This window comes from Sander vitreus, chromosome 14 (genome assembly GCF_031162955.1).
Source record: "Sander vitreus isolate 19-12246 chromosome 14, sanVit1, whole genome shotgun sequence".
Lineage (NCBI taxonomy): Eukaryota > Metazoa > Chordata > Actinopteri > Perciformes > Percidae > Sander > Sander vitreus.
Window position 1 is genome coordinate 10006729 of NC_135868.1, and position 19499 is coordinate 10026227.

General features: G+C 39.7%; 1 protein-coding gene across 3 annotated transcripts in view; it reads left to right on the top strand.

Annotated features, from left to right (window-relative positions):
* The first annotated feature begins 4542 nt into the window (after positions 1–4542).
* The window catches only part of samd12 (sterile alpha motif domain containing 12), a 104859-nt gene continuing 89902 nt past the window's right edge, over positions 4543–19499 (top strand). Inside the window, exon 1 of one of the 3 annotated variants that reach the window (XM_078267118.1) lies at positions 4543–4661. Coding sequence is in view for 2 of the 3 variants with exons in the window: in XM_078267115.1 (XP_078123241.1) it covers positions 5478–5538 (61 nt within the window). In the remaining variant the exon portion in view is untranslated. Of the gene's footprint in view, positions 4751–4980; positions 5539–19499 lie in introns of those variants that run through there. The other 2 variants (XM_078267116.1, XM_078267115.1) reach the window with 2 other exon arrangements.

A 19499-nucleotide genomic window follows, 5' to 3' on the forward strand; every position in this document is an offset into this window, starting at 1 on the left:
TGTTAACACCTAGGTCAAAGTTGTAACAGAAATCCTCTTACAACTACTTGTGAATTAACCTCAGTTATTGTCATGCAGGGCTAAGAGCAGAATTTAAAGTACAATTTGACCTGGGTCTATTTAGTGGACACTTGTAGAACAATATCAAAGGAATATGGAGATGGTGTGGAGTGGGATTATCCAAAGAATATTTTGTTGCTATTATTGTACTCTTTCTTTCTGTGTGGTGGATATTTGAGTTGTAGCTGTCATGCACACTTTAAAGTTCTAGATTTTGGTTGCTTAAGTTTCCATTCAGTGTTGGTTCTCATGCATGTCTCCTTTGGACTTTCTTTATGGTTTACAGTATGTTAATGAGATACTTCATTTGCCTATGTGTTAATGTACCAAATAACCAGCAGCTTTGCAGTACAGAGCAGCACAGTAATTCAAACACAGATTGGGTTTCATTGCCTGAATACCTGCAGCTCAGCAGTCATTATACTGCACCGGGCACAATGCAGAGAAGCAGAGCAGACCACAGCACTTTTAAATTACATGGCCTGTTAGACTAAGTCTGTAATGATTAATGTAAAGGGGGACTATGACTGTCTGGGGGAAAAGAAAAACGTTTCTTTTCACATCCAGTTTTTTTTGTCTTAGTAGGAGTTTGTTGAATCATACAGAAACAATGTTAGCATATCATTTTAGTGTTTGAAAAATAAGGCAAACTGAAGATTTGTTTTCTTTTTTGAAACAATTTCTGCAGAAAGCATGCAGTATTGAGCCATTCTCTGCATTTTTCATGTAGGCTTTTGCTTGCACTTTCATTAAAGTGCAGTAAAGCTCTCATAAATCTACAGTATATAGTATAAACTAGATCAACATCAAAGTTAGTTAACTGCAATAACGGATTTTGTTGCCACTTGGGGGCAGCAGAAACAAGTTGTGAGCACAACATTGACATATCATCACCTTTTAAGTTGACATGGTGTTTGTAAACAGTTCCTTATTTACACATTCAGCAGATATGGTGCAATATTATAATTCTTTGGGTGTTGTGTTTGTGTCCACCTGATTGTGTCTCTTTTAGCTCTGTTTTTGGTTTCTACCAAATTTTGAACAAAATGGGTATATTTTTAGCTGCTAAATGCTCAATGTCATTCCCCCTCTCTCTCCCCTTTCATTTCTTCAGCTTTCCTGTCAATAAAGGCCTAAAAATGCCCCAAAAATAATCTTAAAAAATATATATATATATTTGATGAATTTCCACCTGATGAATTGGTTTCCAGGAGTCGTTACAAACACATCCACAAGAGAAGTAAATGCAGACAAGGTATGCACAGCCCATTTAAAAAATCACATGAACTGGTATTGCCAGTCACACATGTCATGTCAAGATAAAAGCAAAAAGGCAAAACACATGCCAGTAGAAATTAGACTGAGCTTTGTCATTTCTCTGTAAGAATACTGAGCACATGAATCGGTCACACAAGAATTAATTATGCATTTGCTCTCTTTAGTGGACAGATCAGGTCTCATTTGCTGCAGTTGAATCTGAGGAATGGGACACCTGTGGGGACGCAGTATGACCTTCCAATTGACCGAACACCCAGACCAAACTGAATAGACAGAGACTGCATATTTGGAATTTCTTGAAGAGGAAAGTTAGCACTACTAATTTTCTGTTCGGACATGGGCCGCTGCCAAGGACTCAGCCTACATGGGGCACACACTCTACTGGGTGAGCTAGAGGTCGCCCCAAGCAATCCTTTTTAATTTAGCTATAATTGTGCTGTAAATATTGTGGTTATTAAGCATCACAAAATGGCTGCAAAATTGCAAGATTTCTTAAAAACAATTACAGTAATTTTGATGGAGAAGAACAGAAAAGACCACAGGTAAATGCAGTTTTCAAAACATTTTAAAAGGGTTTTCAAATGGTTTATGCTAGACAATGCATTTCCATTCTTGTTATGCTTCAAGGATACAAACTATTGTCACATCCTGTCTGTGGATTGTTTCTACTTATCAATCATTACTTCCTGTTTTATTTTGTATTCTGACCTATCTCATTTCAGATGCTTCACTTCCTGCCTTGTGTGTTTTCCCGCTTTTTGTGAATGTCTGTCCTGCCCAAAAGGGTAAGCGAGCGTCCACAAAGCATAGCTCCTATGGAGCCATTTTGTTGCTATCAAACCATCACCCGCCGTTAGCATTCCATTGACTGCCATTCATTTTGGCGCCAATTTGACAGCAAATAACTTTACATCTGAAGCGTTTAAAGACTCTATTTGTCCATTGTTTATTTTCAAAGAAACACGACAATGTATAAAAGGCTCCATTACCTTGTATCTCACGTTATGGCTCCTTAGCAGGCGTTTTTGTAAAAATAGGCTAATGATTGTGTCATAACCACGCAACTTGCTGTCGCATAGTAGAGGAATTACAGTACAGTACAGGAGAAGCTCACAGGCAGTTTCGACTTACATTAGCGGTTTAAGTTTAATTACTAATGTTAACTAGCATTTTAGTTAGCAATAATTAGCCTGTGCCCATGTAATCTCCTTACATATACCTACGCTCTCCGTCTCTGCAAGATTCAGAACGATTGAGATTTCTCTTGGCACAGCTACCAGAAGACTTCCAACTTTCAGACAGGTTGCTCACGTCACATCTACGTCGTCAAGCTCAGTTAGAGGCTGCGCAGTAACGCTCAGCCATCACCTGAAAAGTGCTTCTAATAGACTTCACTGGTTTCCGTAAAAAACAATGGCGTCACATTGTCCACTTCTTTAACTGTCTATGGTCCTGCTCTGGATGTGTTTCATCTGTTGATCAGCCCTCATGTAACCTGTTCCTCGTCACCATCCTTGTTGCCTTATGTATTTAGTCTGTGTGCTCCCTTTGTCTGTTGTCAGTTTGTCAACTCTCCTGTGTGTAACAGGAATATGAACACACACACACACACACACACACACACACACACACACACACACACACACACACACAAGCACACAAGCAAGCACACATACTTACGTACTGTATGTAATGTTTATCACTCAAAGTCAGAGAAACTCCTCAGACAGGCTGAGCAGACCTTAAAACAAAAGAAGACACCAGGAAGAACACAGACGTGCATACTGACAGACACGCCTGTTATTCACAACACAGAAGAATTATGCTGAAAACAACAGACTTCCTCATAGTGTTACTTAAAGAACTGTTATCTGTTATCAGAACTTATCTGTTTATTACTCCAGGATATCAGTTATGAAAATGTCACACTCAAATACCATGACACAGGCAGGGAGGTAAGTAGGCTTGGCCCTGTGGGACAATTGGTTTTGTGTATCTGTTCACTACCTGCAATACCTGTGCTGCATGTCTCCCATTGGAGATATTCTATCCTTGACTAACTTGCAGATGCTGCATATACTTCCTCCTCATGCTCTCTTCCACTTTAACTTTAATGTAAGGACCTTATGACCAGGGTACATTGATTTTGTTCTTTGATACACCTCATATGCACGCTCATGTGTCCTTATCAGCAATATCACACATAAACATATAACAATAATATCACACAATAAAGAAGGTTTACATACAGGAAGAAACGTTGCATGTTCAATTGACACACAGAGTAGGTGTGTCATATTGAAAGTGCTCAGTTCAATTATCATGCCAACGATGATTTACATGTCTTTTCGGTGGCTGTCAAGACCTGATAATTATGGTAAGCACATTTTGACACAGTCATTGACACAGTTATTGTAAAAAAAAAATATTGCTTGCACCATAGAGTGCAAAAAGCATGGAACATCCACAAAACTGAATCTGTGGATGAGGGGCAGTACCAGTTGATGGCAGACAGGTTTTATGGCTTTACGTTCTGCTCTGTGGACACACAAACAGAGCAGTAGCCACTGCATTATTTATGTATTTTTTGGGGCTTTTCCGGCTTTAATTTGACAGGAGCTAGGTGAGAAAAGGGAGAGAGACGGGGAAGACATGCAGGAAATCGTCACAGGTCGGATTGGAAAGCTGGACCTCTGCGTTGAGGCATAAACCTCTCAGTATATGTGCAAATGCTCTATCCACTGATCCAACCCGGCCACACGCCAATGCATTTTTTCTCTTTGATTTCAACCTTCGTCTTAATTTCAATCCGAACCAAGTGAGGAGTGATTTGAAAGGAGATAAATGTGTTTAATTAGTGAACTTAAGAGATGCTGGTATGTGTGTGTGCGTGTGGTTTTCTTGCATTTTCTTCTCTGTACATGTTAGGCCTACTTGTTGTTGCATGTATTTTATCTTTATTTTGAATGTAAGTGTAATGAAATGAAATGTGCTGTATAAATAAAATGATCATTCCTTAGAATCCTAGGAATATTTGTGTGCTTTATAACGGGGATTTTCCATTAGGGCACGCACAAATGCGCACACACACACACACACACACACACACACACACACACACACACACACACACACAGAGAGAGAGAGAGAGAGAGAGAGAGAGAGAGATGCTGTCAAACTGTCTTCTCTGCAAAACTGATTAAACTTGCTTTTCACTCATATCCCAGAAAGCGCTGCGCCTACACTTCCCAGAATCCATTGAGGCGCAGCAGCTGTGCGCTCCGGCTTGCCCGCAGCAAAGTGATGATAACACGCCAAACAAGGTACAATGAGAGAGCGCTGAGTTTTACATTTCGCCTGCTCCCTTGCGAGTGATGCCCAGATCTGTGGAGTAGCACTATGGCTGTCGAAGGTAAGGCGCTTCACCCTCCTGTGCTGTCCACGATGGCACTTCCGTTTTTGTGTTCGTTTTAAAGATAACCGACAATTGTTGTAGTTCAGTTGCCGTGATAATGGGAGCTGTATGGCGTGCATGGCTCAACCCAGACACAGTCAAGTCACCTGTGAAAGCCTGTGATTGGGTGATGTTGCAGCCTCTGCTCTCTCCGCATTACACTGTCATCTTGTCTTATTATTGCACTGTACAGTTGAAACGATATAGGCTACTAGATTCACGGTGATGGTACATTATCTCACACCATAAAGACTCCTGTTAACGCGCAGCCTCTTTCTGCATTTAAATGTTGCTACTGTGTGTGCGCGCCTGGTCGTAAACTCTGCGATTGGAGACCATCACTGGTTAACAGGTCTGTGACCCAGGAGCGTCCAGTTCTTTTGGATAATCATCTCCGTTGTGCACTCTGTCTTCTCTGGAGGACACTGGAGCCATGCGGTGCTAAGATTAACACCAGGGACTATTTATTGATAATTTGTCTTGTAGATCATATTTACCGGGCTTTTCTGTGTTGTGCGCTAAGCTTGTTCCACAAGACCAGCCCGGGTTCAGACTGCTCATCTGGCAGCAGGTGGTGCGACATTGTGGACCGGGGAAGTCACCCGCATCTCTTCGTGATTGTCAACAATTATATATGTTATAAGGTGCTCGCTCCGGACATTGGTGGTAAAAGTGACTGTCAGGGATGCTCGGCCAATCTCCTCACCTTATCGGGGGCATCTTGTGGATCCAGAATCCAATGAGAGGTATGTTGGAGGAGGGGGGTGTCACATGCTTGCAGTGGGACTAGCTCTCCCCTCAAAGGCTTTTTCAGTCCAGTGTGTTTGTACATGCAGGTATGATTGGAATGAGGCTGTGGCACTCCTGCATACCTGTTCTAGATCAGGTTATTCATCTCTGACAGCCATTACAGGACATTTTATACACATTACCCACACATTTTGCTGTTTGACCTGAACCCGTCTCTCCTGTTCCTCTTCTGAGATCTATAAAAGTGGGCTGTAGACTGTCATGTTGTGTTTGCCAGTCAATGTACTAGTGCTGGCATAGATGGCACAGATTAAAGCTGTATGCAGAGCATTATTGTTGTTCTGCTCTATGACTTCTCATGTTTTCCCATGTTAAGGACCCACAAGTATGCAAGTATGTAAAACAGCTCAACTATTGTTTTGCACATTTTTATTCAGGGTCTATCAGATTTTAGTGCAACATTTCTACTATGGAAAGGGGCAAATCAGCTGAGGTGTGCACCCTTAGATCAATGTTATACTTGAGGACCACCTGAAAGCCTCACAAGCTCCCCTGGAGGATCCCTAACAGCCTCTCTGTTTGTGCCTGTATGTATGAATGTAATGTACAAATTGTGCCCTTTATGCTCTAATGTTGTAGCTTCTTGATGGTGCTGACCTACAGATGTAAAAGTTATGTCACCTGTTTCAAAACTTAAAATATGTCTTTAATGATATACTGTGAGTGCAGCAGCTATAATAATGCCGTCCTTCCAGAAGCATATCCATATAGTTTCATTCATGCATCTCTTGAGATTCGTTCTTTAAAGCAGTGAAGAAGAAGGGGGGGGGGGTTGCTGAAGCTACCTGCAGATGAAAACTTTGTAGCAGAGCTGAATGGTTTATCCAGTTTCATCCATTTCTTCATCCCTTTCTCATCTTTTTGTTCAGGCTAAAACGGATGAATAAAATCGGTGGGTTTGTATTTTAACAGTATCTCTTTGTTGGATACAATAGTTATGGAGAAACATACTTCATCCTCTCCACAACCATGAAATTGAAAAAATATGATACGACTTTTTCAACTATTTCACATACAGAATAATCTCAAAACTATTACTGTAAGATACCAGCGATAGTGTAATGCACAAATGCCATTTTAGCAGTAAAATACAGTTATTGAAAGCTTTTTTTTTTTCTTTTGTCATTGTTGCAGAAATGCAAACACTAAGCGTGAAATAAAGCATCAATACAATTTGTGACTTGAGCAGTTCAAGGAGCTACAATATAGGACAGCTCAGTGCATTCAATCATGATTCACTGACTTGTGTCATTGAGAGAGATGAGTGATGTCCCTATCCCCTGAAGCCACTATAACTAATTTGCCTGCCAGATATTAGGGAGAAAAACTGCACTTCTAAACACACAAGGTGATCATATTTAGCTAGAGCAGCCAAAACATCCTATACAGCCCACTACTGTGACTGAAATACAATACTTTAAAATGCTTTCTCTTTGAAGACAGTGATGACAGTGCTCATTCCTCTCAGAGAAAAGTAAGTCAGATAGGATTCAGTGGTGGAATTTACATTAACGTAATGCCAGTCTAATAATGAAGTACTCTATGTAGAGGTACTTGTACTTTTCATTTTCTGCTACTTTAAACTTCTAGTTGATTTTAGATTCTAGTCATGATTTTAGATTTAACATAAAAAACAAACACTACAATAGCATGTTGGCTTGTGACTTTTTCCCCCTTGTCATGTATCACATGTCTGTAAGTTGTTAGCAGCTTCACCAAAGAAACATTTACCGACTAAAATTCTAAGATGGCTTCCTTTCACAGCCCAAAGAGGTTACAATATCCAATATTTCACAAAAAAACTAAGATTAGTTTCACTCATCTCACGACCGCTCCGATTTATTTTGTGATGACAGTATTAATGGCCTAATAATGTCATATTTACTAATATTTCAATCACAGGGGTCATTTTTCAGCAAAACCAGTTTTTACTTTTGACATTTTAAGTATATTTACTGCTAATAGTTCTTTACTTTAAGGAGGATTTTGAATGAAAGCCCTTTATGCACCGATCCAATACTGATATTGGATATCGGGCCAATACTGACAAAAATAGCTGGATCAGGTATCGTTAACAATGGGGCCGATCTATTCGGTCAATTCTAATACATTCTATGTTTATATACTATAAACATTATATGCTGGAAAGCCCAAGTATCGGTGTCGAGACTGAAAAAGTCATATTGGTGCATTCCCACTTATATATATTAGAATATTTTGACTTTGTTGTATTGATGCTCTTACTGGAGTAAATGATTTTAATATTGTTCCAACTTCTTTATCATCATTTCAATTTATGATTTAGATTTTGTTCTGAAATTGAGTAGTTCATTGAAAGGAAATTAATAAGAATTAAATTGGCCTGCATAAGCATGTGAAATATCCTATTTTTGTTGTGTTCCTATCCCCTTCCCTATAAGATGACACTTACTGATTGGTTTCCTTTGTGCAAACTAATCTCCATCTCTAAATTTGCCACAATTAGCTAGAAAGTCCTGTTTTTTTTGTTTTTTTTTGTAGTTTGGCTCTAATTAAAACTGGATGTGTTTATTTCTCTGCGGTGCAAGCAAAGCTCTCCCAGTAGATCGGACCAAGTTCTCTGCAGCACCATCACTTTCGTTGGGGAGAGAAATCACAACAACTCTGCAGCGTCACTGTTTTCTGTTCCAGTGCTCTACCAACCCCTCTAAGACAAGAGAATATAGGTCATGAATTTAATAATTTATAAAACATGAGAAGACAATAAGCTCTTTGAGAAACAAGCATACTTGGATAATGCCTTTTGCCATTTGAGCGTTACTTTGGAAGGCACTTTCACTTAGCTGTGTTTAGCAAATCCAGTCTGTGCAAGACAACACAAAACTCCACAAATGTACTGGTAATCCTTAAATGCTGACAAGTGGTTCGATTGACAATCTAGAGAAAGGCTTAATCGGCTTCTATATAGTGTGAAAGTTCATAATAGCTGCTATTGGTTCAGACTCAACTTCATAATCTGTTTATTGCTTCTTTGTTCGAGCATCTTTTTTTGTTGTTTGCAAAAAATAAAAATCCCATTGCATGTTCTTTTAATGTCTAGCCTGGAAATGAAGTGCTTGAAGAATATGTTGTGCTGGAGTGTCAGAAAATGTGTGACTGTCCCTGACACATTTCCTTTACCCGCAAGAGGTGTGAGACAAGACAAGAGATTGTTACCTCATGTTGGACAGTTATTCTGATGCCCTCTTTTAGACGGATTACGTTGGTGAAGGTGTGTAGCTTTAATCAAACCTCCTGACACATTCATGTACCATCACATGCAGCTGTGCTTGGAAAACCCAACTCATCACAGATACAAATACAGCTTCATAATTGTGCTAATTAGGTGAAGCAGTTGCACTCCATATTTGACAAAAGGCCCCTGGTGACGAAGCTGTAGATCATCCTGCCTCAAGCCCTCAGCACAGTTGGAGACATAATAGTCTCACGTACTGTTGCCTCATAACAGCTAATATGAATGACTTAATGACTGGTGTTGTGTTTAGTCTTATCTATATTGACTGAGGACTTATACTAGAAACTAACTGGTTACAAAGTCAAAAGTGTTTACAGCTGTTCTGAACGGCCGCACTCAACAGCGGAGTGGAAAGCCGGCCATCCTACAGTTTCTCCTTAAAAGCATACAGTGTTGTACTCAGTTCTAAACATGAAAAGTGACAGAAATTATTGTGTAAAAAAAGTTGCAGAGAGAAGTTAAAACCCTGGCTTTTTTCTCACCTCCACGCAGCAGGCGTGAAGTGGCTGTGAATGTCGGATTTTCCGTTTTGGAAAGTTAGAGAAGTTAGTGGACAGTTGGCAGCCTAGAGACAAACAGGACAGAGAAGGGGCTATAACATGCAACAAAGGTCCCTGGTGGAATACGACCAGTATTGTTGTGGTGGCTGTATTTTATTTATTTAATGTTTACTTTTTTGGGACAAGTATGTTGCATAAACCTGTATGTATGGAATGTGTCTTAACCACCCGGTCACCAGCACAAAGTGTTATTTTCAGTCTGAATGCATGCTTATGTAATTTGTATGTCATATTTGGCTGGTTATAAAACGGATACATGACCTGAGGGCAATAATGAAGAGCTAGGTTTCTTATAGGCACACATAAGCATGTGACAGAAGCATGTGTATATGGATGTAGAAATGCAAACACATAGAAAAAAGCTAAGAACTGGACCCCACGTTAAACCACAGCAGTGTTTACTCCCGTGGCAGAAGTAGTTCATTTGGTTGGTGGAATTGGATTACATCTTAGTCAGGCTGATCAGGAGTTGCTACGGTGAGGTAGCATCTCCCCAACCTTACTCAGCAGGAATGGGATTAAGATGACAGAAGATGTAGCAAATGTCATTGGAGAGTGGTGTTGTGTAATCATCCCTTGGGTGGACCTAAAGCCATCTTTGATGCACCATACTAAAGTGCTGCTAAAAATGGAAAATAAAAAAAGAAAAGTTGTCATGTAGCAATGCCAGCATTCACATATTAGACTTTGACATACTTATTTGCATCTCCTACCTTGTACCTGAAAAGAATCTGTCAGGGGTTTACTCATTACAATTCTATTCGGCTCTGTCTCAGGCCTGAGTGCTTCAGCTGGCTCAGCTTGCATCACTGTGTCTGTGAATGTCAGCTGGAGAGAGAAGAAGGGAAGGTTAAGCCAATAGAGTCTGGTATTCTGGTGCATGAACCTGACAGACTATTTGATTTCAAACAACTCAACATAGTTTATTTTCACCCGGTTTAACCAGAATTTGTGTGGACACCAATTAAACACCAAAAAAGCTGGCACCAAGGCAACATCTATCAACCATTGACCAAAAGGCGCAATAAATCTAATGTTGACCATATAACTTAAGTAGTTTTTGTCATTTCTATTGTATGGGTTTCTATACAAGTATCAAAGTAGATGCCTTTTTCGAAGCAGCTAAATGGAATTCAATTTGATGTGAAAATGTCCTCTGTGGAAGAGCCATATTAGTTAGTTAGGTAGTTAATTGGAAACAATTTTGATTAACAATTGAACAAATTCTCTATGTTTAGCTTTTCATATATGAATATTTGCTGGTTTTCCAGGTGTTCTATCATTGGAAACAGAATATCTTTTAGTCTTTTGGTGGGACAAAGCAAGACACTTGAAGACTTCACATTGGGCTCTGGGAAATTGTAATAGTTATTTATCAATATTTAACTACCAGATGATGAGTTGCTTAATCGAGTAAAATAATCTGTAGATTAATCAATATTGAAAATATTAAATTGCAGCTCTACAAAGAAGTATTGGTTTAGGCATAAACAAAATGCTGATGTCCTGTCAACCCTTGACCTATGGTGTTGCAAGGCAGTGTGACATTTTGGGAACTATGCCTATTCAGTGTCTTTCTGAGAGTTAGATGAGGAGATACCAGTCTCATACAGTAGCTGTCTGTTAAACATGAAGCTAGCAGCCAGTTAGCTTAGCTTAGCACACAGACTGAAAACAGCTAGCCCCCTTAAAACTAGGGGTGGGGGAAAAAAATCGATACCGCATAATATCGCAATATTTTCCGTGGCAATACTGTATCGATACACAGACGCCAAGTATCAATCTTTTATTATATATGTGATGGTCAGTTTGTCTGCTTGACGATACCATTTTGCAGCAATAAAATTGAAGTGAGATGAACAAACAGAACTGTATCTTTTTAGATAAAACAGATGTTGACACAGTTTTCTTTTGGGGACATCATTTGAAATTGGGAAAAATTTGAAGTTGGGGAAAAAAGGTAATAAATTGCAATATATCGCAAAATATTGCAATATGTTTAAAATCGCAATAATATCGTATAGTGACATAAGTATCATGATGATATCGTATCATGAGGCCTCTGGTGATTCCCACCCCTACTTAAAACGTCTTCTTACACTTACATTTTTGTACAGCTCAAATAAACAAGATATAATATGTGGTGTGATGTTAAGATATGCTTGTAGGTGGATTTTGTTGCCTTTGGACAAGCAAGGCTAACAGTTTCTAGTCTTTATGCTAAGCTAACTGTGCTGCTAGCTTTAACTTCATTTTAGCCTACAGACACGAGAGAGGTATCAAACTTCTAATCTAACTCTCAGCAAACAAGCAAATAAACTTATTTTCCCAAAATGCCTATTTCAAAACTATTCTGTATTCCTCGTTCTTCGATGGAGAACAGTCGTGCTGATACCAGAACGGTTCAAGTAAGCCGGTCCAAGTAAGTTTGATGTAATTGGAACTGGTTCTGGAGGAAAAAAAACTATTGTAGTTTAGAGTAGAACTACATTGTTAAGATAAAAAAAATCAGTCACTTCCATAACCACAGCCCAGAATACTGACTACATTCCAGTGGAGATGAATAATTCAATTTAAAAGCGCCGGTGTTGCGAATCGTAGTTATTTTCATATTCATGTCACACCTGCACTAAGACTTCTCACTGTATTCAAATGTCACCTGTAGCCTCAGGATGCTTTGTGCTACAGCTCAGTCAACTTGAAATGTAAGCCACTTGCCATTTTTGCACTTGGCACACTTGCACATACTGAGGCAGATTCACAGTGATCAAAGAGGGAAAAGGTGCAGATTTTCCACATTTAGATCTGATGAATATGCAGATGAGTGAAGGCAAAATGATGAGAGGAGTTTAGATTTGTGTTGTCTTTTGTTTTATAAAAATCCTCTACAGCGTCCGACCTCTGTTTAGGACTACGTTTTAATGCTCTGCAACATTAACCTGGCTGACACTGCGGGTCCTTGTCTGTGTTACCAAACAGGACAGAACAAAATCTTCAGTACACAGTACCACGACCTTCATGACGTATGAGCATGAAGCAAATTAAACTCTGGGGGGAAGAGATAAATACTGCAGAATATTCCAGTCGTTCATCGATCACTTCACCATTGTAAAGCCCTTCTAACCTTCCGTGCACATCTCTTCTCCCTCACAAATGTCGACCTTTGTGGTTTTTCTGAAATATTCTTCATCATTTGGCACCCCGTTGTGTCGTGTGCAGAAACTTGGCGGCTTATCAGATCCGGTCCCTGATGACCATGAGGTTCTCTGGGCTCTGTTCTCGCTGACTGATTGAAGCTGCAGATCTGAGGCTGTTTGTGTGTCACTGATTTGGCACGGATGGAGGGAATCAATGTCAGGTGAAGACAGTCATTATGTGGCATGGTGTAGCAGGGCTGCAGTGTTTATTCTTTTGACATCTTTTAAAGTGCTCATATTATGCTCATTTTCAGGTTCATAATTGTATTTAGAGGTTGTACCAGAATAGGTTAAATGGTTTAATTTTCAAAAAACACCATATTTTTGTCGTACTGCACATTGCTGCAGCTCCTATTTTCACCCTGTGTGTTGAGCTCTCTGTTTTAGCTACAGAGTGAGGCATCTCACTTTTGTTCCATCTTTGTTGGGAGTCGCACATGTGCAGTAGCAGGTAAGGACTACTAGCCAGTCAGAAGCAGAGTATGAGGACGTGCCATGCTAGCAGCTAGGCGAGCATTATAACATGTGTTACAAAGTGACGCTCGTCATGGAAGTAAAGGCTGGACTACAATAGAGCTGTTTGGAGCAGTTTGTGAACAGTGTTTTCTGTTGGCGATGGTAAGTCCCTTTGGGGTGGACTTTGAGCTTTTTCACTTTGTAAACCTATAACGTGCACAAAAAAGACACAATAAAGGAAAGGGGGGAAAAGGCAAAAAGCATAATATGAGCACTTTAAAGGTGGAACACGTACAGTATCTGATTCCTGACGCTAATAATGCTTATACATATTGGTTCTATGAGGAAATATATGCATATGCTGTAAGGTGTACAGCTGTGAAGAAAGGACATTTTTAAGTTGTGTTACTCTAAAATGTGCTATGCCAAGATGTTGCAACAATCTGATATCAAGTGTCTTCCACCACTAACAGCAGTGATAAAACACAATTTGAAATCGGCTGGATGGCTGTCGGAATTACTTTAAATGGCAGACCAAACACAGTTATATATAATTGTGTTTGGAGGAGTGGTGGCAGCAGAGCTAATTACAACACTACTAATTTAATCAGCACTTTAATCAGCACAGAAAAACATGTGAAGGGGTACAATGAGCTCAGAGCAGTTCACGTGAACTTTGCAGCAAAGAAACAAAACGTTAGGAGATGTTCAGTTGTTCTGTTAACTACAAAAATTGTCAGTTTGGTGCTTGAACATCAAACAAAACTGTGAGTGTTTTCCCAAATCAAGGTTGGCATGGTAATCACTATGGTGTCTTCATATTAGTCATATATTAAGTATATATCATCTGTGATACTGAGGACTCCAATGCATGACTCAGAGACCAAAAGTTAACTGGGTTGATGGTCAAAACAAAAACACGGCTCAGCAGCAGACAGGTAGCCAGAACAAAAAGGGCAAAGACAGGCAAAAGGTCATAACAAGTGAGGCAGAAACAAGACGGCTGGACCGTTAAAGGAAAGGAGCAGCTTTCTGGACCTTACCTCACCTGCAGACTCAAATGAGAATGAGAAATATGGATGTGCAAAAAATGAATTGTTAAAACAATAATGTACACTATGTTGTTTTATTATTTGTAACTTTATTGATGTAGTGAGGTTTAACAGCACACATACATAACATTAATTTGCTGAGTAATCTGGATTTTAGGGTTATAATCTGCAAAGTTAGATGGGGGGAAAAGTATATATATATATATATATATATATATATATATATATATATATATATATATATGGGGACATACTGTAGACGAACATAGACTTTTATTTTGAACTAAATTTCTGCTGTGCCTTCGTGCTAAAACTGCAATTATTTTTTGTCATGCAGTGCTGACATTGAGATACACTGATCATATTTATTCACCCCGCACTGTAAAAAAACAAAACAACAACAATAAACACTGAGATCTAAGAGAGTGAAAATGATTCCGTAGTTGTTGCGGTTAAAGTTAGTAATGCAATCTTTGCAGCAGGTTGAAAAGACAAAAAAAAGGATAACTGTCCAGAAAACCTGAACTTTCTACTTCATCTGCAATAGTTCCTGTTGTGGTTGCCAAATAGAGGAAGTTTGTGTCTCTTATCAAATATTTATAGATGTTACTCAGCTCTAAATTAAGACAATCTATTTGTGTTGTCCTTTTACTGTCTGCCTTTGAAGCGGAGCGTGTTAAAAGCTTTTTGCCTGGAATACATGATTTACAGTGAACAGTTATATTTAGCTCATGTTTCCGCTGTAAAGTGGGTCATTTTGCTCTGTCCTCTTATTTTTTTGGCTCCGTCTAACTGACTAATTGTTGTCTCTCGTTCTCACTTTCTATCCATCCCTACAACTTTTTCTTTTCATCCTCTCTCACTTCACTTCTCTCCCTCTCTTTTTTTTTATCCCCCCTCGCTCTTTGCAGCTGAGAAATGTTCAAAGCTGAGCACATCTGCGCCTGCTTGACACAGGACCAACCAATCATAGCTGATCAAGCCTCGGGGTTGGAGAGGGCCGTCTGTAGAGTTGGAGCACGGTTAACTTTTGATAGGATGTCAGGGTGAATTAAGAGCCCCACATAGAGTCTATCTGGCCGGATAACTTGTTACATGACTTCACTTTGACAGTTAGCCATGCAGTCAATCCTCTTTGTCTCAACAGCAGGCATGTGAACAGATAAGCTAACCTAATGAGCACAAAAGAGGACTAATTGAGTATACAACAATGCCACAATGTGTCTTTTAAGGGTTATAAGTGAACACTGGTGCTTGTATGTTTTATTGTTGGAGTTGGCCAGTAATTGTGCAGGTTTTTCCTGAATTCTCAGTCAGTTCAGACTAGTGAAATTCTTCTGTATGCTTTGTTTGTGCATTCATGAATACACTTAAGCCAGTAAGCCTAAAAGGACCTTGACAAGAATTCCTCCCTTGATGTCATGTCTCGTCATTAATGGCTCATTACATGTATATAACCAGGCTACGCGTATGCAACAGTATTGAATTTAACCCTTGTTGTACCAACATGCTGTTAAAGTGCTCATATTGTGCTTTTTGGCTTTTTCCCTTTCCTTTATTGTGTTTTATATATTTTTTTTGTGCACGTTTTATAGGTTTACAAAGTGAAAAAGCCCAAAGGGACGTACTATCTTCTAGAGAAAACACTGTTCACCAACTGCTCCAAACAGCTCTATTGTAGTCCAGCCTTTACTTCCGTGACAACCGTGCATCACTTTGTAACACATGTTATAATGCTCGCCTAGCTGCTAGCATGGCACGCCCTCATACTCTGCTTCTGACTGGCTAGTAGTCCTTACCTAGCTACTGCACATGTGCGACTCCCAACAAAGATGGAACAGAAGTGAGATGTCTCACTCTGTAGCTAAAACAGAGAGCTCAACACACAGGGTGAAAAGAGGAGCTGCAGCAATGTGCAGTACGACAAAAATATGGTGTTTTTTGAAAATTAAACCATGTAAACCTATTCTGATATAACCTCTAAATACAATTTATGAACCTGAAAATGAGCATAATATGAGCACTTTAAATACTGGTTAAATAAAAACACATGAGCAATGAACAATTGGCATTTTTATTGCACACACTTTGAACTTTTAACCTACTAATGAATGAAACTACTGAAGAGCCGGCTCATGAAGCGTTTAGTGTAAACAAATTAATTCACGTTACTGCTTTTAAATCCAGCGACAACAGTGTTGACACTCTGATTCACTGCTGTGTTCAGCGAATGTTACCTGAAATTACCTGCGCCTCTTGAATCAGACTGAAGAGCCAGCTCATGAATTTTTAAAGCCATAAACGGCAGGTCTATTAATGACTCATCGGTCAACCAGGGTGACAGAATGAAGCCCTACTTATTTCATGGTTTGAAACAGAGACACCCATACCTTGTGAGGCTTGAAATGGAATACCTTAGTTGGCTTACATAGCCATAGACGCTTGCATTCCTCTAAAAGCAGCAACACCCATTCTGTCTGTGCAGTAAACTGCAGATTGCTGCACATGTTGAAAAAAATCACAGAGCATGGAAGCTGTTGTGCTCAGAGAGAAAGGCTACTAGGTAAACATAGCCTTTCTCTCTGAGCATAACATTAACTTATTTAATTTTGCCTTTTAAAACTAATTTAATTCAGGAATTTTCTCATTTAGGAATATTTAAACAAGATTTGACCGTAAGCTTTTGGCACACATTTTTTGATAGTCATGGTTATGTACATATTGAGAAACATGTATTTAGATTTGATACCCAGCCCTAATGATGCAAGCGTTCTGCCGTTTGTCATCTCCAAAGAGTTTAGTAAATTAATCATTAGACTCAAACTACCCCATGAGAGACTTTTGTTATAAAGAGCTTTGAAAAATGTATAAACAAAGAAGAGATCATCTATAAGCATCTTTCTCCTGAATTTAATCTTAAACTCTTCCTACAGTCCAAAACATTGTATATTGCAGTTAATGCGCTTCTCTCCCTGTCTCTTTTCTACCCTTCAAAGATATTATAATTGGTACTTTAGTAAGCATGTAACAAGGATCTGACTCTCTGTCTTCTGTCCCCCACTGATGGAGAAGATCTGTCCAAGGTCCTCGGGGTAGACAGCTGAGCAGATGCACTCTCTTCGCACGTTCACACACTCTTTGCACATTTTTTCTAATTTGGAGAGCAGGGAACGGACTCGGTTGACACCCCATGTAGATTTGCTCACTTTCTCAAAGCAGACTGGGTGAGAATCAGCAATGCATGCAGCGTTAGGAAGGCCTTTTCACAGCATCTTTGTCTGTACATGCAGGGTTGGGCACAAGTGCATGTAAATCATCGTGAATGCAGGCGCTAGTGAGTGTGAGCTGATTAGAGAGACACACATTCATTCCCTGAATACTTGTTTATTTCCAGTGTTGGGACTGATTTCTGATTCAGCTCCAAGTCACTGTTAACATATAAAAAAAGAGTAACAGCTGCGCGGATGGCTGAAATGTCATTTTGCTGAGATCCTGCCAGTTTTGGTGCCAGACCACCTCTTCAAATCTGTTGGCACAGTTTGGTTTTGGGAATGAATGCGCTCACGTCCTTCCTGTACTGTATACATGCCTATTAGCAGATTTTGATTAGCTTTACCTTTTTGCCAAATGTCCTGGATGCAGGCAAAAGAAGAAAGGTCTCATGGCATGCAGTGCAGTCATCTGGTCTGGCTTTCCCCTGGCTGCTTTCTCCAGGCTTTGTTTCTGGGTCATACAGTTGATTCACAAACAATTCATTCTGCTCCACTTTGAGAGTCAGCCAAAGAGAAAGCGATCACTATGAGCCTGAGCGCCCACACAGAGCAAACTTCACTTTTGATTATGGACCCACTACTGGTTTCACTTTGAACCAGCTCGGTCTGTGAAACGCAGGCTCTGGCGTAGCACAGAAAAACGGAGCGTTTGGCTTTTCCCATTGACCCGGTTTTGAAACATTTGTTTTTAGCTGGGTTCCTGCAATTTTACGGGGAGGTATAGGGAGACATATCAGCCCAAATATATACCTCTATTAAGTGTGCAGTTAAAAGATCTGACCTAATGACCTAAATGCAAGGAATGCAACCTGAACATCTCAGCAAAGCTAAATAAAGGTTAAAAAAACTCTCGATATTCAGTATTCTTTGGGTGGTAGCTGGTGTAGCACAGAAAGTCCTGATGCAGCACTCATCTGGTCCAGCACCAAACTGTAACAATACAAGATAAAAATGATTAGGCAGTATGATTACGTGCTCCTCTCACACGGACATACAGTGTTGTTGTCGGATGGTATTTTTCAAATATGACTTGTTGTAATGGCTTCCTTGTTCAAAACCATGTCCAGTAATTAAGAAAGACAGTTATGAAAGACTAATCCAATTCTTTATTAATCTTCCTCTCAGTAATAGGAATGCATTTGGTTGTGCATGGATGGCGCTACTATTTAACACCATTCATTTTCTCCCCTCATTTCCCTCCTGTTTTACTGAATGTCATTGAGAGAGAAAAAAGCAGGCAGACGTCGTCCCTCGTCTATCTTTCTTCCCTCGCAATTCTTGCGCGGCGCATGTCAGGGAGGAGAGCGTGAAGAATGTAATGGTGCTATTTATAGTGGCTGTTGCCGTTTAAAAAAAAGAGAAAAAGCATTTCTGTATCTCATAGTCCCCTATCCACCCACCCTTCTTCCCTTTAGAGGATCGAGCGAAATGCAACTCTCCTTTCTCCTCTGTGTGCCTCCACTTCCCTTACCCCTATCATCATCTTGTCGTCCATCTATCCATTTAGTTTGCTGGTTCCCTTGTTTAGATGCTTTTAGCAGAGGATATATAATTAATTTCTCTTCCCGAGTTGTTGCACACCAGTCAAGAATTGAGACAAGGCGAGGAGGAGAGGGGAAAGAGTGAGCTGGGAGGAGAGGAGGAAGGAATAAAGAGGCAGTGAGAGGGAGCAATGCTTCGTGCTACGCATCTCAAGTTGGCTTTGTTTAAAACATGGCTCGTTCATGTATATTCTCTCTGTGTTTTCTATGGGAACATCTCAAGGCAACTGTTTCTTATCAGGGATCAGACCAGAACAGGTCTGCAGCTGTGCCATGTTTGTGATATTACTTTATAATATTGCACTGTGATCCACAATTTGACCAGTTAGTGTTATTCTTCTTAACCCTCTGAGGTCTAAGGGCATTTTCACATACATGTATCTTCTTTTTAGGGTATTTGCATATAACTGATCCCCATGTGTTTTTATATCAAAATGTTCAGAAAGAACTCATCTTTCCGTAAGTGACGCCCCCAATTTTTTTCTATAGCAATGTGTAAAGAGATAATTTGGCGCTAAAGCTGAAACGTTGATGTTGGCTTTTTG